Source organism: Camelus bactrianus, chromosome 6 (assembly GCF_048773025.1).
Source record: "Camelus bactrianus isolate YW-2024 breed Bactrian camel chromosome 6, ASM4877302v1, whole genome shotgun sequence".
In the NCBI taxonomy this organism is placed as follows: domain Eukaryota; kingdom Metazoa; phylum Chordata; class Mammalia; order Artiodactyla; family Camelidae; genus Camelus; species Camelus bactrianus.
The window spans coordinates 81,011,214-81,035,103 of NC_133544.1; the positions used below are offsets into that span (position 1 = coordinate 81,011,214).

The following is a 23,890-nucleotide window of genomic DNA, read 5'->3' on the forward strand; positions in this document are numbered from 1 at the left end:
TAAAAAATACAACAAAGTATTGAATACAACAAAAAAGAAACAGAGTCACAGATATAGAGAAAAAACTAGTAGTTAACAGTGAGGAAAGCGAGGGTGGGTTGGAAAGATCGGGGTAGTGTATTATGAGGTACACACTATGTAGATAATAAATAAGCTACAAGGATACATTGTTTTTAAAATAATAATTATAAATGTAATATAACCTTTAAAATGGTGAATATGTTGTATACCTGAAACTTACACTATATTGTGCATCACCTATACATCAAAAAGAACATGGAAATAAAATGTCCAGCAATGTAGGGACAGTTAAGTAAAATATGATAAAGACACACAGAAAAGAAATGATTCAGGTGAAAGAGGAGGGAGAACTAAGGCATTTTAGAAGTGTAAATTGTGAGATTTATCAGATTCCAACAGAATTTATCAGAAAAACCAACATATAATTAATGGGTATATATTAAAAAGAGAGGGAGAAGAGGGCAGAAAGTTTATTTAAAGAAATAGCTGAGGAAAGCAGTATGGAATTTCATAAAAAAATAAAAATAGAGCTACCCTATGATCCAGCAATTCCACTCCTTGTTACTTATCTGAAGAAAACAAAAACATTAATTAGAAAAGATATTTGCACTCCTATGTTCATTGTAGCATTATTTACAATAGCCAAGATATTTAAGCAACCCAAGTGTCCATCAATAGATGAATAAAGAGGAATATATACACACACATTTCCACACAATGGAATATTACACCTTAAAAAAGAATGAAACCTTGCCATTTTCAACAACATGTATGGACCTAGCAGGTCTTGTGCTAAGTGAAATAAGCCAGACAGAGAAAGACAAATATTGTATGATTTCACTTATATGTGCAATTTTAAAAATCAAATGAATAAACAGTTATAGATACTGAGAACAAACAAGTGGTTGCAGGGTAGGGGGAGGAAAGAAATAGGTGAGGGAGATTGAAGGGTACAAACTCCAGTTACAAAATAAATGAGTCACAGGTATGAAATGTACAGGGTAGGGAATATAGTCAGTAATTATGTGCTGTCTGTGTATAGTGCCATATTGTGACTAGACTTACTGTGGTGATTTTGAAATGTATAGAAATACCAAATAATTGTTTTTTTTTTTTTTCCTTAAACAGGAACTAACAGTATTGTAGGTCAATTATACTTCAAAACCAAACTCATAAAAAGAGGTCAAATTTGTGTTTACCAATTGCAGGGGACGGGGAGAGGGGAAACTGGATAAAGGTAGTCAAAAGGCATAAAATTCCTGTTATAAGATACGTAGGTACCAGGGATGGAATGTAAAACATGACTAATATAATGAACACTGCCATGTGTTATATATGAAAATTGTTAAGAGAGTAAATCTGAGAATAAATCCTAAGAGTTCTCAGCACAAGAAAATTCTTTTTCTATTTAAGTTTGTATCTGTGTGAGATGATGGATGTTATCGAAAGTTTCTGTGATAATCATAATATATGAGTCAAATAAATATGCTATATACCTTAAACTTACATAGTACCTTATGTAAATTATATCTCAATAAAACTAGAAGAGAAAAAATTTAGAAATAATAGCTAAGAACTTCCTAAACCTGGAGAAGAAACTGGATATACATAAATAACTACAATGCTAGTACAACACTTTATCTCAATACAAAAAGCCTGTAAGATATATTATAATGAAACTGTCAAAAGTTAATGATAAAGAATTTTAAAAGCAACCTGGGTAAAAAAGACAGTAATCTACAAAAAACAATAGTCACCACCAACACCCATTAGGCTATCAGCAGATTTTCCAAAAGGAACTCTACAGAGTACAATGACATATTAAAATATTTAAAGATAAATTGCCAGTGAGGAATACTGTATCTGGCAAAGTTATCCTTCAGATAGGAGGATAAAATCAAGCCTTTCCCAGACCAAAGCTGAAGGAGTTTCACAACTAGACCTGCCTTCCAATAAACGTTGAAAGGGGATATTCAAGCTGAAATTAAAAGATGAAAGTACACAAAACTCTGGTTAAGCTGATAAATAGAATTAGAAAACAGTAACTTTGGAATTTGGAATTATTGGAATTAAATTAAATTTGGAAACAATTTCATAGTATAAAAAGAATGAAACCTTGCCATTTTCAACATGTATGGACCTAGTGGGTCTTATGTGAAGTAAGCCAGACAGAGAAAGACAAATATTATATGATTTCACTCGTATGTGAAATTTTAAAAACCAAATGAACAAACATAGTAAAATAAAGTTATAAATACTGAGAACAAACAAGTGGTTGTGGGGTAGAGGGAGGAAAGAAATTGGTGAGGGAGATTGAGGGGTACAAACTCCAGTTGCAAAATAGATGAGTCACAGGTATGAAATGTACAGGATAGGGTTTAATTGTTTAAACTGTAGTAGCTATCGCTATTTCCCATGCTCATTTCCTCTAACATCTGTAATTGTTTAATTACATATGTACCCAACATAGGAGCACCTAAATAAAGGAAATATTAACAGACATAAAGGGAGAAATTGACAGTAACACAGTACTAGTGGGGGACTTTAACATCCCACTTACATCAATGCACAGATCATCCATACAGAAAATCAATAAGGAAACACTCACCTTAAAGGACACATTAGACCAGGTGAACTTAATATATAGAACATTCCATCCAACAGCAGCAGGATACACATTCTTCTCAAATGCACAAGGAACATTCTCCAGCGTAGATCATATGATAGGACACAAAGCAAATCTTAGCAAATCTAAAGAGAATGCAATCATATCAGATATTGTTTCTAACCACAGTGGCATAAAACTAGAAATATAGGTCAAGAGGAAAGTGAAAAGATCTACAAACATGTGAAAACTAAACAACACAGTTCTAAACAACCAACAGGTCAAGGAAGAAATTGCAATTAAATAACAAGTTATTGAAACAACAACAAAAAAATGTAAATACAACCTATCAGATCTTGTGGGATTTAGCCAAGGAAGTTCTGAGAGGGAAGTTTATAGCAATAAACACATATATAGTCTAGTTGTCTTTTCAAAGAACTAGTTCTTAGTTTTGTTGTTCCTTCCTATTTTTATCTGGTTTCTATTTCTTTCACTATGATCTTTATTTCCTTCCTTCAAGACTAATTATGGGCTTAATTTGTTCTTTTTCTAGTTCTTTGAGGTGACCATTAGTAAGACAGTTCATTAGCAAGGGCCAGCTAGTAATATGTCAGCATGATAAATAAGAAAGGATGCCCCATGATTATCTGAACAGGAATCCACAACAGCCTCAAACAGAGCTATTTGCTTAGGAGATGGAATTAGAGTACCTGATTCCCATCAGTATTTAGATGAGTTCCATAGGTTTCTTCCTCTATGTCATTCCAGGCACCGTGCAAGGTGCTGGGAACACCAATGGTGTAAGTAGGACTCAGTCCTTGCCCTCAAAGAAGTTACGGTTCAGATGGCACAAGACAAGCCAAGAGCCACAGTCTGAGCAATAAATGTGCACACAAAATACGATGTTGTGCAAGAGAGGGTCCTGCAAAGAGGCCTGTTGACAAGGAGATACTAGAGCTGAGTCTTGAATAGCAAGTAAGATTCAGCTGCATAAAGGATACGGACAGGAGAGGAGATGGAAGCCCAAAGGATAAAACCTGAAGTTGGCGAGTTATAATCATTTCCATAAAGAAGGAACACAGAGGAGAAGCGGCAGGAAAAGCCAGAGGGTGGGGTGGGGTGGCTTATACATAGCAGGATACAAGGCCAGAGAGTTGAACAAGATGCCAACGGCTTAGACCCTCACGGGTTAATTCAGATAGTCTAAGCTGTATCTGATAGCTGGGAAGTTTGACACCCATAGGCTTGCTTTTTAAGGAGGAGCTTTCTGGCTGCCACATGGAAGACTGTTAGGAGAGAAGGGCTGTTTGGGTCCCACTTAAAGGGGTAAGGAATCCACAGTTGTTATGGACTAGATTGGCTCCCATAAAATTTGTATGTTGAAATCCTAACCACCAATGTGGCTGTATTTGTAGACAGGGACTTTAAAGAGGTAAGTTAGTGGTAAATGAGGTCATAGGGTGGGGCTTTCATCCAGTAAGACTGGTGTCATCATAAGGGCGATACCAGGGATGCCTGTATAGAGAAGAGTCCATGCGAGGACATGAGAAGGTGGCCATCTGTGAGCTGAGAGGGGCCTCAGGAGACACCGGTGCTGTCAACACCCTGATCTTGGACTTACAGCCCCCAGAACTGTGATTAATCGATTTCTGTTGTTTAAGCTTCCCGGTCTGTATTTCGTTACTGTAGCCCACGCAGACTAACCCAAGTGTTCGCTCTGAGTTTTATAAACAGTGATCATGGACATAGACCATAATCCACGAAGGCGGAGCATACTGATCAGGTGAGTGTTAGATAACTGACACGTTGCAAAATACGTACTATCAAGCACATGTTGAGGGGTCAATCACGATGGTGGAGAAAGAGGACGTGGAGCTCACCTCCCCCCACGAATACATCAAAAATACACCTACACGTGGAACAATTTTCACTGAAAACCAACTTGAAACTGGCAGAAGGACTCGTGTAAAACCACAGATGTAAGAAAGATACACACATATTCAGGTAGGAAGGGAAGAAAAGCAGTTGGGTTGGGACTTGTGCTCCTGGGAGGGGACTCAGAAGAAAAGGAAGGTTACACAGCTGGACACCCACCCTGGGGAGTGAGCAGTGAGAACCCCTGACTGGGCGTCCCACTCCTGGGGGCCTCCCTGAGGGAGAAAAGCCCCCTCTGGCTGACTGGGGGAATCACTGGGACTAAGAGAAAAGCTGTGGAGGCCTGGACTCCATTTGTGAGGAGCACACACGTGCTGGCTTACCCCTGAGGCAGAGCAGAGACAGGTCTGCCCTAGCCGCTGTCGGGTTTCCCACGACCGTGTTGCCGTGCACCCCAGCCTGAGCCAAGTGAATGGCCAGACCCCGCTCGCTCCACACCACAGCGCAGCACTGGATGTGGGGTGGCCGTCGCCAGGGAGAAGGCCTGACGGCGGGATGCAGAGATGACCCAGTCCTGGGGGGGGAGCATGGGCAGGGTGGTGGCAGCCCTTGTTGGTGCTTAGTCAAGCAGCACACCAGAAGCAGCCCAGATTTCTGATGGCGCTGCTCCTCCACAGCTCACCCCCGATACACAATGAGAGTTCAAGTGGCCCCAAGGTGTGGCTCCACAACTCGTACTGGGTGACAGAGGCTCTGGGCAGCAATTGGCTGTAAGGGACAAAGGACACTTGCACTGGAGGCTGTGTCTGAATGGAGCAAGGGAAAAAACTGGGTGCCTGCACTGTCAGTGCATCAGAGACAGCTTAGACCTCTGCTTATGTCTGACATGAGCCAAGAGCCCACGTGGGCCCCACCTGCTTCAGCACTCCCTTGCACTAGGGCAAGGGTCTCAGTGTAGGGAGAAAGAAAAACACATGCTTAAAGGAAACAGAGCCAGCTGGGCTCAACCCTCAAGGCTTCTGCTCCAGCAACAACCTGGGATCAGATCCTGCCCCTGATACGGTGGTGACGGCCTTGGAGCAGAGGGGAAGACCCGCCTGACACCCAGCTCCACCCCCTACTAAGGTGATAGCTGCCAGCACACCCCGAGGAAAGACCTGAGTGTGTCCATGTCAAATCCAGCTCTCCCACCAAAGGCACTGGGCACACGCAGTCTGTATGGGGGCATTCCCACATAATAATGCCCCTGCGAGATCACAATAGGCAACTGTTTCACCTAAATCCATAGAGGCAGAGAAAGTTGAGCAAAATGAAAAGGCAGAGAAACTGCTCTCAATTGAAAGAGCAAGAGGAAACACTGAAAAAAAATGACGCAGAAACAAACAATTTATCAGATAAAGAATTCAAAGCGTTGGTAATAAAAATGTTCACTGAATTATGGAAAATAGATACACACAGCAAAACTTTAACAAGGAACTAGAAAATATAAAAAAGATCCAACCAGAAATAAAAAATTCAATAGCTGAAATAAACACGTGAGAAGGAATGAATAGCAGACTAAGTGATGCAGAAGTGATCTGGAAGATAGAATAATGGAAATCACCCAAACAAACAACAAACAGAAAAACAAATTAAAAAATGCAAACAATTTAAGAGACTGCCAGGATAACATTAAACACACCAACATTCACATTATAGGAGTCCCAGAAGAAGAGAGAGAAGGGGATTGAAAATGTATTTTAAGAAATTATGGCTGAAAACTTCCCAAACCTAATAGAAGGAAAAAGATTTCTGTATACTAATCTTATATCCTGCAATTTTGCTGAATTCATTTATTATCTAACACTTTTGGGGTGGAGACTTCAGGGTTTTCTGCGCACGCACGCACACACAATGAAATATTATTCAGCCATAAACAATGAAGAAATCCTGTCATTTGTAACAACAAGGATGGACCTTGAAGACATTATATGAAGAAAAATAAATCAGAGAAAAGCGTACTGTATGATCTCACATATATGAAGAATCTAAAAACAAAAAACTCATTGAAAAAATCAGATTTGTGGTTACCAAAGGTGGACTCGGGGGGAGGGAGAATAGGATGAAGGTGGTCAAAAGGTACAAACTCCCAGTTATAAGATAAATGAGTACTAGGGATGTTAACGCACAACATGACGACTACAGTGAACAGTGCTGTAGGATATACAGGGAAGCTGTTAAGAGAGGAGATCCTGAGTTCTCATTATAGGAAAAAAATTTTTTTTCTTTTTATTGTAGTAATCATTTCATAGTATATGTTAAACCCTTACACTATCTATATACCTTAAACTTATACAATGGTATATGTCAATTATATATCAATATAGCTGAAAAAAAAATACTGAGGCCTTCTCCCCAACCCCCAAAAACAAATCCAGAGGGAGGAGAACGAGGACCTCCACTCCAGCAGGAGCCACGTGGGTCAGCTGGAAAGCAATTCAGCTCTAAGTGACAGCTGCAGGTTATGTCATGTGAGGTTAAAGAGTTCTGACTTCTTCAAGCACTGCCTCCTCTTGGTTTCCATCATGCCCCTAGTTTCCTTTGCTCTCTTCTCTTCCCCTCGCTCTGAGCTCTCCAATTCTGCTGAGTCAAACATCACCTCCACAGGGAAGCCTTCCTGGAACCCTCATTCTGAGTTAGCGCTGACCCTCCCACTCTGACTGCACAGCGCTTCCACAGTTGTAAGTGCATGCAGAAGGAAAAGTTTGGGAGAGACCACAGAGCTAGATATGCTTCAGTCAAGATCCTAGCTTTTATAAAACAGGTAAACAAGTTTATACTGTATAGCACAGGGAAATATCTTGTAGTAGCATACAGTGAAAAAGAATATGAAAAAGAATATATGTATGTTCATGTATGACTGAAGCATTGTGCTGTACACCAGAAATAGACACAACATTGTAAACTGACTATACTTAAAAAAAAAAAAAAGAAGAAAGATCCTAGCTTTTATATTGTGTGGTACACTTGTGGTTCTTATTAAAAACAAGCAGTCCATGCAGGCATGGATCAATGATGTGTGTGTCATAACTAATGATTATGACTGAAAGGGATTCTGTCACTGAGAAGCTAATGAAGGGCCATCATTAAGTATTCTGAACACCTTACAGGCTTGCACTCCTGCTGATAATGAGTTGAGGGTAGCAGAAGTCAGGAATTTGTCCTTTTAATAATTTGCAGCCCATCTGATGAAAGCGAGAGAAGGGAGGGGAGTGGTAAGTAAGCCAAGCACTAACATACAAAGCGGCGGTCTGAGCCAAAGAGGACTCAGCGGTAAGAGGGAGATGTTTTCTTGAAACTTTACTGAAGAGACAAAATTTAATATGGGTACTGAAGAATTTCAGTGAGTGATGGATGGGAGAGAGTGCTGCTGTAGAGGAAATAGCATGAACACAAGTTGGCTCAGAGTCAGGACAGACAACAGGAATCCAGGGACAGTGGGACACACTGGCAGGAATGTGAGGCAGGAACGAGGGAAAGCTGGTCTCAGGGATCTGGACTGTTTCCACTGCAGCCCACGAGGAACCGATAAAGACCTTTGAATGAGGATGCATCCCTGAGAAGTATTTCACTAGTTTTTCCAGGTAGCAGAGCTGCAGATGGATTTGGCATATATAAGGATGAGAAGTCAAAGAGAGCTCGGAAGGTTTCAAATCATAAAGGAATACGGAGCAGGGAAGGGCTTCTGGAGGAAGATTGGAGAATATTTTGATCAACACAAGGAAAGAGTACATCCTGGAAACGACAGTGGTGTGAGTCAGAAGCAGCAGTAGGGAGATGAAAGGGACTGGGGTCCAAAAGGACTCCAAGGTTACAGGGAAAGGACAACTGGAAAAAATAGCTGAGTTTGAAGCAAACAGCATTTATCTAGAGGTGCCCAGCTAGAAATGCATGAAAAACTCGAGAGAAGATAGTAACAAATATACTACCCTTCCAAGTAGACAAGGGATAGGGTATCAGACAAAATTTTGAGGGATTCAATGCCTACAGGTGGATGGGTAAGAGGTGCACTCCAACCCAGCACCGCAAGAGCTCCTTGAACTGTCACGTTAATCAGTGCTCCATCACGCTAATCATCTTCCTCTTATGAGCCCAGAATACTTAGCTTGTGGAACAAGCACCCATATGCTAAGAGCAATGACAACATTACCACATGGGAAAAAGATTTCTTCACCTTGTGGCTAGATATTCCAGTCAAAAACACTGGGATGGGTCATCACTCAGCACTGTCAGGATTTTTTTCTTTTAAACCACAGAGAATTAACATAGGTCTGTCTAATCCTTAATTTACTCAAAGAACGTGAGAGATCCTAGGTTAAATTATGGTCTAAGCAATAACTCCACAGTTCCTCCCTCCTAAAATGCTAAAATGAAAAAGAAAAAGTGCTGGAAGAAAAGAAAGCCATTAACAGACCAGAAATCAAAGGAATTTCTTGTAGGTAGGAAACAACTGTCAGCATCATTCCCTAGTTTATACAATTATCCAAGAAAGAGAAAGTGAGGTAGAGATTTAGTTAGAACTAGTGAGATTTCAAAGTAGCCAGATTTAGAACCATCATTATGTTTCTTTTTATGACAGCCATAACCAACAAATGTAACGGGAAAAATTGATCCTGTGGCTCAATAATGAGTTGAGTTTCACTCGCAACAAAAATCAGTTTAAGCAAAAAAGGAAATTACTATTGAGTCCCATTACAGCTTCAGGCACAAATTGTGAGATTTCAGCTGTCAGTGGGACTGTTTCTCCCGTCTCCATCCCACCCCACATCTCTGACCTCTGTCCTTCTGTGAGCTCTTCTCTTTCCAGGCAGGCTCCCTCTGGGAAGGCAAACATTCTCTCCAGATTCTATTCCCAACAGCAACAGAACCCATGAGTTGGAAGATATCTGGCAAGAACATGGGACCTGTAGGAAGAAAACCATGAGAGCCCTAAATAAATGCAAGAGGAGTTCATGTTCTTAGAAGACACAGTATTGCAAAGATTGTAAAATGGATTCTTTATAAACTGATTTTTAGAATTCATCTTAAACAAGTCACAAATATAGCCAAGGATTTCTTTTGTATTTTTTTTTGAAAAAGAATGGTGGGGGAGGAGATAAGACTACAGCACCAGATATTTAAACATGCCATAAACATACAGTAATTGAGACAGAGTGCTATTAGTAGAGGAAAAATAAGTCAAAAAAAAAATAGAAAATACATTCAAATCAGTTGGGGAAAAAATGGAACATCTATAAACAATTCTGAAAGACCTACCCCAACTCTTCTTTTTGAAGAAGTGAGTCCTACTGTATACTACACTAAGAATTCCAGGATGGATCAGTGACCAAGGACATAGAATACTTTCTTTATAATCCTGGGACAAGGATGACCTTCCTAGAGAAGAATGAAACGCCAAAAGCCATAAAGGCAAAAGCTTAGGATGACTTAACACTGGTGAGAGTATGACGAGCTAAGCATTCCCTACGTAGGTGTACGTTTGGATTGGCAGGCCTGTTTTGAATAGTACTTTGGTAGTAGCCAAGTTTTAACACATATAAACCATGACTGAGAGCCTCTGTATCACCTCACACCAGTCAGAATGGTCATCATTAAAAAGTCTACAAATAATTAAATGCTGGAGAGGGTGTGGAGAAAAAGGAACTCTCCTACACTGGCGGTGGGAATGTAAATTGGTGCAGCCACTCTGGAGGACGGTATGGAGGTTCCTTAAAAAACTAAAAACAGACTCACCATATGATCCAGCAATCTGAGTCCTGGGCATATATCTGGAGAAAACTCTAATTTGAAAAGACACGTGCACCCCAGTGTTCACAGCAGCACTATTTACAATAGCCAAGACATGGAAACAACCTAAATGTCCATCAACAGATGAATGGATAAAGAAGATGTGGTATGTGTGTGTCTGTGTGTGTATAATAGACTATTACTCAGCCATAGAAAAGAATGAAATAATGCCATTTCCAGCAACATGGGTGGACCTAGAGATTATCATATTGAGTGAAGCAAGTCAGATAAAGGCAAATATCACATGATATCACTTATATGTGGAATCTAAAAAAGAAAATGATACAAATTCTATTTACAAACCAAAACCAGACTCACGGACATAGAAAACAAACTATGGTTACAAAAGGGGAAAGGGCAGGGAGGGATAAATTAGGGGTTGGAAATCAACAGACACATTACTATATATAAAAGAAATAAACAACAAGGACCTACCATATAACACAGGGAACTATATTTGATTTCTTGTAATAACAAAATAGCAAAGAATCTGAAAAGGAAAAAATATATGTATATTTGTATGTGTATGTATAACTTATCACTTGGCTGTATACCTGAAACTAACATTGTAAATCAAAACAGTCTCTCTCTGGGATTCTCTCCTCCAATCATAATCATGCACTGCTAGGCACAAAAAAATTTCATGCAACAGTGTTTCTAACAGCTCCTACAAGGAGAAACACCCTAAAACACATGGCAGAACACAAGCAGAGATGCATGTTCTGAAGCAGGAAAGGCTCGTAAGGTATAGGCCACAGAGCAGGTCCAGTCATTTATAAAATGCAAGTATAATAATGGCCAAGAAGGCCTGGAGGGATGCTGCATTTTTAATTTTGAAACCAAACATTTAATATTTTCATTGTGTGAATATAATCCCTAGCAAATGCCAAATGGAAGACCAAGCCTAGGCATTTAAAGAGGAAACACTCTTACAAACAACAAGGGACACCAAGGCTGTTTTCCACTCCAGGCACACTGTCAGTGGCCATGACGGTGCCAGCCAGCCAGTGTCATGCAGATTACCAAGCATTTACCACATCATCAATTTCCAGAATGCTCCAGGCAGTTTCAGTTGCTAGAGTCAGTGCACTGACTAAAACCAACAAAGGCTGAACAACCAGCTCCTCCAAAACGTGGGAAATACCACCTTTTGGACACTAACGCCTACAGTTCCGCTCCTTGGGCCTGCTGGTTTCTTAGTTCTGTTACTATAGAAATGGGATTTAGGCCAGCAGCTGCAGCTAGCGTAGATGGAATGACCTTCATCACACTGGCAAAGGCACAATGGCAGCAGGATTTCATACCTCTCAATGTGGGTGAATATGCAGCTAACCAGAGGGCCCACTCTATGCTGGGGGCACTACCGCCTGCAGGAAGAGCGCTCTGCTTCACTAAACAACGTATAACACATAGGGCATCACAAACAAAGCACTCAGCTTCTTCCATCACCAACATGTTAGAAGCAGGAACAATTATAACTGTTCTTCCTGGGCTTACACAACTTAGAATCTTGAGCAGTTTGCCAGAACCATGTAAATCGGGCCCCTCAGCTCACTCAGCCAAACACAGCATCTCAGCAGGGAACTGGTCAATATGCACAACTGACATGGTTCCAATATCTCCTCTTTCAATATCCTTAACCACGACAATCTTTCATTCAGGAAACGTAACACAAGATCACTAACAGCATCTCTTAAGAGGAGACTTTTGTATGAGGAGGACGTTATATCCATTCGTTAAATTTGCTTCACTAAATTTAGAATATAGGCTGTCCTCTCAGGGTTCGGTCCATCTGGGCTTATCAGAAGCCACTGCTTGATTATTCTGATCTGTTTTGGAACCAGATCTTAGGCTTTCCAACTCTGGCCATGTCAGAATTTGCCACTTCTTGGGTGAGAACCAGCTCTTCCAACAACTCACAATCATCAACTGCCCAAAGTTTCCTCTTTTAAAAAAAAAAAAAAGGCTTATTTAAGCTAAAAACAAACAAAAAACCAGAAACAAATGTACCCATTCCTCCCACCCACCACTCCCCACCTCTGACAACCACAAATTTGTTCTAAGACCTTAGTTCTTTTAATTTTTTTTTTTAGATTCCATCTATAACAGAGATCACACAGTATTTGTCTTTTCTGTCTCACTGATTTCACTTAGCATTATACGCTCAAGGGCATTAGCAAGTTTCTTCACTCTTTTGACATCTCTAAGATCTACACCAGTAGCCGTGGCTGGGTCTCTTTCCTCGCTCCGAGTACACTCATGGAAGAGAAAGCAGACTTGAATACTGACAGACAACTGCTGAGTCCAATGAACCGGCTGCACTGTTTAACAAAGTTTCTCTGTCACTCAGCTCCCCAGGTCAAGACATGTCAAGATTTCAGTACCCTTTTCCAAAGCCTTCTAGAGTGACTTGGAAATTATGAATCCCTTTCTGACCAACACTTAGTACAGGTATCTAAGAGAGAGCCAGCAATGATGGTCACTGATGTGCCACTTCCTGCTTCTCTGTCTTAAGCCTCAGCTCCACCAGCATTCTGGCTGTTGGATGTAACACTTGCATTTATTTCGGAATGGGAGCACCATTTGTAATGGTCACATCATCTCTTCCATCTTGAATCATCTTATCCATTCCTTTTGGTCCAAGGCTTGTTCTAATAGCTTCAGCAACAGCTTTGGCCACAAAGATGTTGCTGAAGCAGACCTCGGCCGACATGTTGTCCTTATAGGTATCTGTCCCATGGCTGCTGGCAAGCTCGGCCTGGTCTGTGTGGGCTCCAAAAGGACATGAGGACACAGATTCCAGTGGGCAGCAGAATAATGGTGCTGTTAGCCACTGAGGGGGATCAGAATGTGTTACCCCACATATGCTGCTTTGCTGTATTATTTCAAGCTGAAGGCAACTGAGAAACAGCATTTGAGGAAGGGCTCTCTGGCCTCCTCCCTTCTGCCTAAAAGCAGGGAAGGCATAAATTTCCTGTGAGAGGTACCTGCTTGTACCAGGAAGGGGAGAACAGTCTTATCATTGGCGACGGGAGTTAACGGCAGGATGAATCGGCATGCATTTTACTAAAATAATCCTCATCTTCCGTTAGCTCCCTCCATGTAATTCCTAGTCACTGTCCCGCAACGTAACACCCTGAGGAGCCCAAATCCCTTTCCTTTGTCTAGTCATTTATCCACAGTATAGCCCTTTTTCAAAATGGTATACAAACCCCAAATCTAACTGCTTCTTTGGGGTTTTCACTTGTTTTCTATGAAGTCCCCTGAGAAAACATTACCATCAAATAAGATTTTTATGTTTTTCTCCTGTTAATCTGTCTTTTGTCTCAAATTCTGTACCTGAGGCCTGCAAATTTAAAGGGTAAAGTTTTCCCTCTCCATCAACTTGCAAGTGATGGATTGACTGCAGAATGGAAGGGGAGAAAGAAGGACTTTTTATCTGCTTGTGTACTGATTAGTTTAAAATAAAGAATTGTATGTGTTGTAAAGAGACAATAAAAAGGAAATTGACATCAAGTTACTTCTAAGAATAAAGGCTTATTAAGTCCCAAGGAAAACCAACTATTTTTTTTTAAAGATGCATATTTATTAAAACTTTTAAGATATTTAATAATTTATTAAAGTCAGAAAAATAAAATTTTAATATATTAACTCTAGAAACATACAAGTCCCAGAAATTAGATTTCAAAGGACTAAGAAAGAATTCCTCATAAAAAGATTTAATATTACATTCTTTGTTAAACTGTGACTTGGAGGACTTTTGGTATCATTTTACACCCCTGACCCGCCACCTTGATCAATTAGTCAGGAGCAGCATGTGAAATCATAGATAGATGAGAGAGACTCATAGCCACTCTTATCCAAATGTAGCAAATAGCACCTTATTTCCTATTTAATGGAAAGCAGTTTCTTCTGTTTTTCTTTGGAGAAATAAGCCTTTAGATCCCTGCGTCCCCCCTTTAAAGAAGAGCCATTTGCGCCTTTGTCCTAATACCTCTGAGTACTTGTCAGGAGTTAAAATGCCGGCTGAATCACGGTAGGACTCCTTATATGAACGTAGGTAAAAACGTCTCTGAAGCTGATTTACTCTGGTTCTGTTCTTTCACATCTCAGATTCGCTTGGCTGGTCACAGTTAGGCAGGTAGAAATGAGTTAAGAAATTTTAGAATTCATGATAATTTTTTTCCAGAAGTAGATTAAGACTATTGCGTACAGCATGACAGAAAAACCCAGACCAGCTGTCTTTCCCAAGATGGCTGCAGTGCAGGCTGGAAGAAGAGACAAAATCCATCCTATATGGGGCAGGGAGAAGAGAATTAAATTGCTTAATACTCAAAACCTGAACTCAATAAAACACATAGGAAGTTCTCGATTAAACAGTAAGATAACTCCAGATTTAAAAAGTAAAGACAGGAAATCCTGACCAATAGGCAACTTATCATTAGGAATCTCTGAGTTAGAGTTTGTAAGAAATAGTCCAACACAGGCAGTAGAAGGGCACAGGGGTCACTTCACTTTGTCATTTAGAGCAGGAATACTCATCTTTTCACCCACTTCTTTCAAAAGCCCAGGGGAAGGTAGACTACTATATCATGTTCATTCCTGAGCAAAGAACAGATACCATTTGGGAAAATGTCAAATCACTACCTTGAAAGGTACCACCTGAGACAATAAAGCAAGCAGTTCCAAACAAACAGTGGAAGAAGGGACTTGAAATCTAGGCTGTGGCATTTTAACTGCAGCTCAGAGAGGTGTGGGCATGTCCCGTTTACTCTACTGGAGAGTTTCTGTTTCTTGATGTTGAAAAGTTAGTCCTAAGTCAGTGATGATTAGCCAAAAAGTAAGAACAAAAACAATGCATCGATTTCCTTAGTGCGGAGGGCCCTGAGGGGCCAAATGCCTTGTCAAGACAAATGGCTCAAGGTGGGTTTCTTAAGAGTTCACAGGCCTGGATAGTTGAAGGCCCACATATACACATCCCACAAGAACGAAGTTAATGCTAACACCTCAAAATGTTAATAAAAGATCAAGACTTTGATTTGGATACTACCTCTCCTCCACAAATGGAACCCAATTCATCACTACAGGTCTATCAGGAAACTGCAAAACAGGAGGCTAAATTTCCTGCAGTGTCTTCCATTAAGCCTTAGATTTTTTTTTTAAATTGCTGGTTTTAATAGTTTGGCTGTATTTCTTCTATAACCTGCGTCACCACAGTCATTGCCTCAACTCCAGTAAGGAAGAGAAGAAAGCAGCAGGGGTCTAGCTCAGAACCCAGTAGGCAACTTGAGCTGGGTTTAGGATCTGCAGTGAAAGGGCCTGCTTCCCTAGCCTAGACCACAGGCATCAATGATTTACAGCTGAGAGCCAGTACGCCTGGCTACCTCGCAATTAAGGGCTAGGTGCAGTGAAATTAGAAATTAAGGAAACTCGAGTCAGCACCACCACTGGGTGCCGGCGCACAATCCCCACCACCTCTGCAGAGGCACTTCCTGAGAGTCGTGGGGGCTGGACAAGGGGCTGCGTTTTCACTGTTAACATTTGAAGCCGGTGTGCTCCTACTTGCAGGGCCGGGCGGTCCATGGAGAGGCCAAGTCTCTCCAAAGGTGCATCTAATTAGGCGTTGGAGAAAGAATCCACCTGGCTCAGGCCACCCCATTGCCGACTTCACCACTTTGGGAATCTCTATCTGAGCAAAGTATCCGAGCAAAGCATCCAGACCTAACATGGGCTCATTCTAAAACCCCGAGGGCGGTCAAGAGCAAGGCCAAAGTGCGCAAACCCAAGTCTTGCACTGCTGGTTCAGAACGGGTTGGTATGAGAGCCGTCTAGCGAGGCCGGTTTCTGTGACTGACTCAGCCAGGAGAGGAGAAAGCCAGACTTCACACCCAACGCCCCCACAGGACTGGCGCAGCGGGGTCCCTCCCGATGCAGGCCTCACAGGCGCGCCCCAGGCTGCCCGCCCGGCCCGGGTCCCCGCGCCCGCCGCGCTCACCCAGCCGCCGTGCGCCACCAGCCAGGTGCGGTGCAATCCCGAGAACTGGACACACAGCGAAGCCACCAGAAGTCGGCAGTTACGGCTAATGCCTTCCTTCTCCCTCGGACCCCAGGTGCCCGGCGGCGGCCTCTCCAGCAGCGTCCCCGCGAAGGTCAGCAGCGATGCCACGCGGCCCCAGCTGGGGCCCTGGTCGTCAGCGAGTAGCTCCTGCGCCATCCTGGCCACCAGCTCGACGCGGTCCCCGCGGAAGCCGCGGTAGTAGGAGAAGTGCGAGTTGTCCTCCTGTATCTGGGCGGCCACGCAGCGCAGCACGGCGGCCTCGGGCGTGGACGGCGCCCTCGCGGGCGTGCGGGGCTCCCGGGCGCAGTACTCCAGGTAGTCGGTCAGCAGGAGGGCCGTGCGCTCCCTTCGCCCATCCGCCATGGCTCGCCCTCTGGCCCGGCCCGACCCAGCCTATTTTATAGGCCTGCTCCATGCCCCGCCCCGCCCCGCCCCGCCCCGCCCCGGGCAGTTGCTTTTTCAGACCTGGAGAAGAGACTTTGATGGGAATCTCACCTACACCTGTTCTGGTCCCAATTAGCGAGGCCTAGCGGTGTGCATTGTGTTCATGTAGCAAACAATGGCAGAGTGAGACTCTTATGAGGGTTATTGTTTAGCTCTCAATTTAGGAACTGAGAACTCAGAGGGGACAGTCTGGGAAGCTGGGCTAGACTTTTGCCTCCTCTTAAGGAGGGGCTGACAAAGGCTACACAAAACCTTACACTGGCGGCTCCCTTAATAGGATTATCAGCATCTTCTCGATTGGATGGAAGCGTCCAATGTGTGTTGATGATACCTTTCTTTGGGTCTGGCACACGTGGCAGGAAGGATAATTCTCCTACAGGCTGCTAGAGTGCCCATATTTGCTGCATTCATTCATTCATCCACTCATTTACTCTAAGTCTTGGGGGGCTGTCTCCCCTTTAGCACTGGAGATACAATGGAGTACAAGACATGTGGCCCCTGCTCTTAAGGACACTGCAATCTAGTGATGGGACAAAAAAACAGGCAATCAGTTTAACAGTAGAGTTAAATTATCGGTCTAATACAAGTTGAGGGAGTACCCACCTCTACGATAGTGGCTGCTTCTTAAAGGTACCATCCCTATATTGCTTAGAATTTTCCACTTTCTATTGGCCATTTCCCTCATTAATCCAATTCCCTATTATAGTTAATACTTCTTACACTAATCTTTCTCTGTTCATGTTACTTTATGGCTTCTTTCTCCTGATTGGACCCAGACTGACACAGAATTGGCACCAACAGTGAAATTTGTGAGGATTCATTGGTCTGGAGCATTTTGAGGTATCCTCCTCCCCACCCCCAGGGAAAGGTGAATTGCTGCATCTTTATCATCTGCAAGAAGAGGTCTTGGTAGGCCACTTTGGAGGCAACATACACACATGGGCATGCACCCTCAACCACCTGCAGGCTGGCTGATTGGGGAGCAGAACAAGAGAAGGCTCTGCAGCCCGCATAGGCAGTACCAACTGCTCTACGCTGGGTCTTATGATCCAACAGACCCAATGGCGGAGCTGTACGGAGCCTCTGACAAGCACCAACAGAATGACAGTGCAGACCTCTAGGAGCCGGAGGCAAATCTGTCTTCTTCTGCAGATAACTGTTTTCCTTTTGAGAAGCAGGTTCTGGCTTGCTACTGGGTCTCAGTAGAGGCTGAATGAGGTGACCATGCAGCTTAAGCTCTCGTCATACTATGGACGTTGTCTCACCTACCATGTTATAAGGCTGGGTGTGCACAGTAGCAATCTGTCATCAAGTGAAAATGGCATTTAAGAGGCTGGACTCAGGCAAGTCCACTGGGTACAAGTAACTGCATGAGCAGGTGGGTCCAGCTCCTATTGCTTTGCCTCCTCCCTCATCCCATGCCTGTGGCCTCCAGGGGCCTGCTTATGACCAGCTGACTGAGGGAGAAAAACTCAAGCCTGGATTACAGATGGGTCTGTATGATATGCTGGTACACACGGAAGTGGACAGCTGGCACATTACAGCTCAACTTGGTGGGGGGAGTTGTGAAGACAGTGGTGAAGGAAAAGCCTCCCAGTGGGCAGAAATTCAAGCAGGATATCTCATTGTACACTGTGTCTGGGCTGAGAGATGGCCAGAGTACAGATCGACATTGATTCATGGGCAGTTGCTGATGGTTTGGCTGGATAGTCAGGGCCTTGAAAGGAAAGACTGGAAGATTGGTGACATGGAAATCTTGGGAAGAGGTACGTGCCTGGACCCCTCTGAATAGGTACAGGCTGAAGATATTCATGTCCCATGTCAATGCCTCCAAAGGGCAGCCACCACCAGAAGACTCTTAGTCATCAGGTAGACAAAATTCTGTGCTCTGTGATTTCAGAGAGCTTCTTTACACAGCTTGATGGGCCAGTGAATGAAGAGGCCGTGCACCAGGAAGAGAGGATGTGGCAACAGCAGAATCCCTCCTGCGAAGGCTGAGCTGGCTAACGCTACTGCTGGGTGCCTGACTGGGCACCGCCAGAGATTCCTCTATGGAGAGCCAAATGAATTTCGTCAGAGGGAATACAAATCTCTGTACATCAAACTGAATTGGTTGTGACATCTTACGAGTTCCCTCATTAACTGATAAGTTCAATAAACATTTTGATATATGTTCATGTTTTTTTTTTTGCAAGGGAGTCATGCATTTATTTTTTTGATTTTTTAATCTTTTTTTCAGCAGCAAGCATAGTTTTAGATTTGGAGTAGCTGGGGGATTAGTGGTAACTCCTCTGGCCCTGCCATTGGTTAACTCTAATAATTATCAGTTGAATTAAACAAGAAATGAATACATTAACCTCCACACAGAATTTCCGGTCCAGTTTGCAGTCAGATTTGGTTGCAGTCCCGGCTCTGCCGCTTAGAAGCTGGGCGACCATAAGCAAGTTGTGCAGTTCTCCTTGCCTCAACTTCCCCATCTAAGAAATAGAGGCAGAAGTGGGGGCATATAGCTCAGTGGTAGAGTGCATGCTTAGCATGCATGAGGTCCTGGGTTCAATCCCCAGTAATCATGCTAGAAAAATGAAATTAAACAAATAAACCTCACTGTCCCTCCCCCCCAAAAGAGATGGAGGTTGTAAACTGTCTGCATCATAGGCTGTTACAAGGACTACCTGAGTTAGTATGTGCAAAGGCCTTAGCATAGTGCCTGGCACATAGCAGACGCTCTTTACAATGCAGCTTTTATTATTAGTATGAACTGACCGGGGTTACCAGGCTCACTTGTCCCACTTTTAACCAAAAAACCAAGATGTGACATTTTGGTGAGCCTTACCTGTATGGTTTCTGGTTTTGTTTTTTAAATACTAAAAATAGCTAGAAACCACCTACAATTTCTCCCCATACATTTTTAACAGCTTTCTTGTGATACAATTCATATACCATAAAATTCACTCTTTTAAAGTATGTATTTCAGTGGGTTTCAGTATATTGAGAGTAGTGCAACCATCACCACTGTCTAATTTCATTACCGCAAAGGAAACAGTCCCCTAGCCCTAAGTAACCGGTAATTGATGTCCCGTCTCTATGGGTTGGCCTGTTATGGACAAATCCATATAAATGGAATCAGACGCAATGTGGTCCTTTGTGACTGTCTTCTTTCACTTGGTATAATGTTTTCATCCATGTTGTAGTATGAATCAGTACTTCATCCCTTTTTATTGGCTGCATAATATTGGATGGATATACCACATTTTGGTCAACCATCCATTCATCAGTTGTTGAACATTTGAGTTAGTGCACTTTGAGCTGCGATGAACATCTATGTTCAAGTTTCTATGTGGGCATGTTTTCATTTCTCTTGGATACAGACCTAGGAGTGGGAGGCCACCTATTACTTGGGAGCACAGATAGGCTGGAAACAGTGACTCCTGGTTCAGGACAAAGTTAAGCCTGTACCAGTGATGTGTTGGTTAGGTAACCTTGGGTTCAAAGATAGTCATTTCCTGTTGTCACAGTCTTTGCGTAAATGTTCATCCCACATTTACATTAAATTTTCTGTATTTATGTGGTTAAATTAACCAGTGCATTGTTTCTGATCCCACCCCGGCACGAGAGGGTCTACATCCTTTTTTACAATGACAGAAACATATTCATTTCATTTCTTTCACCAGAATTAGCCGTGAGTCAGCCTGCTGTAGAGACTCACCAGTCCTGAAGGCCAGCCTAGCTCCAGCCAAGTCCTGGCTAGAGAAAGAGGGGGTCCGTGAATGCCTGGAAGAGTGACCTGATTCTCCTGTATCACCAGTGGGAGGTTTAGCTGCACACACCCCCAAAGGATCCACAGAGACAGGAAGATTCACCAGAGCTTTCCCCAACTTGCCTCCTCCTCAGAACTCCTGGCCCACCTCAGGCCTGCCTGGTCCCAACTCCAGGAGAGGGGGGCCTTAATTTAAGGTCTGTATTTTTAACCTGCTGTTGGGCCAGAGGGCAAGTTTGGGAAATGCAGATCTCCAAATCCCAGCTCAGTCAGCTCCTCAGTCTTGGAGGGAAGCTAGCTGACAAAGATGTGGCTCCAACCCCAACACCAGTCAATCTTCTAATTTATCAGCTGGGCTTAGCCCAGAATCTCAAGGTTTCTCCTTCAAAAAGATTTTCAGTGACTCACAGGCCTCCATCAGTCTCTTGCCTTTCCCACTCACTCTCCGTGCCCGCAAGGACCCTCCTATGGTACCCATGGTCGTGGCTGCCCCAGAGCCTCCCTGTGAGTCCGCCTCTCTCAGTTACCTTCCTCTTTCTCCCCTTTTTCCGGGGCTCCTACACACCAGGGCCTGAATGGCCCCAGGGCGGTCTCAAATAGAGGGACTGGAAAAGGGCTCATTAGCCCAGATAAGTAGCTCTGGCCCTGGGAGTCCTTCCAGGGGTCCTCCAGGGGCAAAACTATTTTCATAATAATACTGACTCTTTTGTGGTATGTGTAGCTTTGAAAACTTCCACTTTCTCTGGAGTTTTCCAAAGGCCACTGATGTGTGGTGAAAGGATCACCAGTAGAAGGTGTGCTTCTGTGTTCCTGTGTTTTATTTTTCTCAGTTTTAATTTCTAATATGATAAATATTGATAGATATAATGCCCATAAACCCCTTTTTGGGGTCCTCAGTAATTTTTTTAAGAGTGTAGAGGGATCCTAAGATGGAAACCTTTGAGAACCACTGGCCCAAGTGAACCTCTAATTGATGGTAATTACTAATCTGATGCATGCGTGGGGAAGCCTTACGTGGAGGGGACAGGAAAGAATGAACAAGGGGAAAAGGGAGGAGGGAGAGGAGGAGGGGAAGGAGAGGAAGGGAACAGGAAAGGGAGGAGGGGAAGGGAGGAAGCAGGGCACTAACCCTTGTTGAAGATGCACCAATGGCTGAGGTCCATGCTTTACACACTTTAGAGCTGTCCCATTTCCTAGATGAGGAAACTGAGGCTGAAAGAAACTTAGATATTATGTCTCCTGTGAAGGTGGTGGAGCTGCCTCTGAACGGAGGTGCACACACTTTGTCCTCATGCCCTCTTACCGATGAATCCCAGTCTCAGCAGGACCACTTTCAAGCCAGATGGCCAAGAAACTACGAGATCCCGGGATGCAAAGGCCTTTACAAACTGTGCTGTTTTTAAGCCACTTATAATCCAGGGAAGGGTGTGGAGGAGGTCAAGGGTGGGAAGAGGGAAGTGGATATGGAGGGCCTGCTCTCGCCTCTGGCTCATTCCAGAAGAGGACTGGCAGTCGGGCCCCACTTCTGGGAGGCCGGCAGCCACTCCCTCCAAAGCAGCTGCTTGGGTTTCAGTTTGCAGGAATTTCCCACAAGCACCCATCAGCACACACCTCCTGTCTGACCCCTCTACCTGTCTAACCCTTCTCTCTGGATGCGGAGGGGGGCGTCCAAGGATATGCACACCCAGGGGCACATCTGTTTGGCCCCTTCACCACAACTGGTTTGGTAGTTTTGCTTCCAAGTCCTCTAAAAAAAAAAAAAAAAAAAAAGAAAACCTGGTTAAAAAACTCCACTCAGCACTATTTTCAATATGCAAAATACAATTTATTACCTGGAGTTTACCCTTGAGACTCCACGTGGTGTAGTATATTCCCAGCCAAGGACTGCCTCAATAAATACTCAGCACCACCCACCATGACATTAAATGCTTTCAAGGGACTGGGTTACTGCCCATGGGGGTGAGTGAGGGAACACTCTCACAGGGCCCCGAAAGTCACTTTTTTGACTGAAAAGTTAGGGGCTACTTTGCAGACATAGTGAAGACGACCTCCATCTCTGAACATATAACCTTGAATTTGCTTCCCCTGAGTCTGGGTGACTTTTCCTTCACCCTGACTTCCTTCACTTCTGGGAGGCCCACGTCAGGGTGCAGAGACACGAAAGGGTCTGTGGGAGAGAGAGAAGGGGATGCCATAACTAGGAGCCCAGGAACAAACTCTGGAACATTCTGGGAGCCAAGATGGGGAATTTCACAGGGGGCCTGACCCCTGCAGCAGCTGGCAGGAGCTGGGTAGCCCCTGTGCTCATTTCCCGGAGCCACTGCCCAGACTGGAAGCCACTAGGGGGAGAAAGGGGCTGAAAAGTGGTCCCTTTGGACCACACTCCCTCCCCCTGCCCTCTGGGCTCTCAGGGTGGGGGTGGGGTGGTAGGCAGGGGCCTTGCATTTTTTTCTCCCCTCACCAGGGCCTGCTGTGTCAGTAGATGTTTTCTTGGCAAATGATTAAATATAACGATTATGTTTACTTAAAAAGAGTTGATGGGCAAGCTGGCCTGGGTGATTTCTGACTGGCCCATCTTGATACTTGAACAGTAGTTTTGCGGGTGGGCCGGGCCCACCCTCTGAGATTTATAGGAGCACCGGGTCCAGGCCTGCCTGAGGCTCCAGCTCTGGAAGGGTCTCTTCAAGCAGCAGAGCCAGGGCTGGGCCTGTAAAGCCAGAACTACCATTCGGAGGAGGGCCAGGCTGGCGCAGGGCCAGAAGCGGCCGGAAGATGGGGGGACTCAGCACATCCAGCCCTCGGGCGCCACAAGGGCCTGGTCGGGGGACCCCAGACCACCTGCAGGGCAGGCCTCACCCGGGAACGATTTTTGGTCTGAGGTGACCTTTTATTTCCCTAAGTGACGCATGTCATCTTTACGAATGAGGTGTTTTCTAAAACAAAGAATAAGCCTCTACACCTTAAAACAAAACAAAACAGAAAAGAAACAATCCTGTAACTAAAGCACTTAGTATCTCCCAGACGGAATTACTGAGTTTCAAATAAAGACAAGATATTTTTATGGTATTTTTCTCTCAATATAAGTGAAGCAAAGACATTATCATTCGAGACCTATCAAATAATTTGTATATGTAATTACACCTGCAATGCAATAAATATGAGTGTAATTGATAAGGATGACATTCACTTTATCCTGAGAGGATGCTACCAATCCTAATACGTCTAACACTACAAATAGGTTAAGTTTACTGTCCTGGGTTCCCACACAGAAAGGTTTCGGTTGCTCTGAGAAGCATTTGTGTCA

The 23,890-nt window shown here is 43.6% G+C and overlaps 1 protein-coding gene and 1 pseudogene across 3 annotated transcripts; both read right to left on the reverse strand.

The window, feature by feature from the left end:
• Nucleotides 1-475: 475 nt before the first annotated feature.
• BCL2L10 (BCL2 like 10) lies at nucleotides 476-23,477 on the reverse strand. Of its 3 annotated transcripts, none has more exons than XM_074366136.1 (5): nucleotides 16,323-23,477; nucleotides 14,322-14,450; nucleotides 10,763-10,817; nucleotides 9,316-9,444; nucleotides 476-2,772 (listed from the first exon to the last, which is right to left on the reverse strand). In XM_074366136.1, the coding sequence occupies exons 1-2, from the start codon at nucleotides 16,746-16,748 to the stop codon at nucleotides 14,430-14,432; spliced, it is 447 nt and encodes a 148-aa protein (XP_074222237.1). In that variant the 5' UTR covers nucleotides 16,749-23,477; the 3' UTR covers nucleotides 476-2,772; nucleotides 9,316-9,444; nucleotides 10,763-10,817; nucleotides 14,322-14,429. The 3 variants fall into 3 exon arrangements, with proteins under 3 accessions (XP_074222237.1, XP_074222236.1, XP_074222238.1); XM_074366135.1 differs by having other exon boundaries at nucleotides 14,322-14,619; XM_074366137.1 differs by lacking the exon at nucleotides 10,763-10,817.
• LOC141577822 (T-complex protein 1 subunit delta-like) lies at nucleotides 11,154-12,710 on the reverse strand (annotated as a pseudogene).
• Nucleotides 23,478-23,890: the final 413 nt, after the last annotated feature.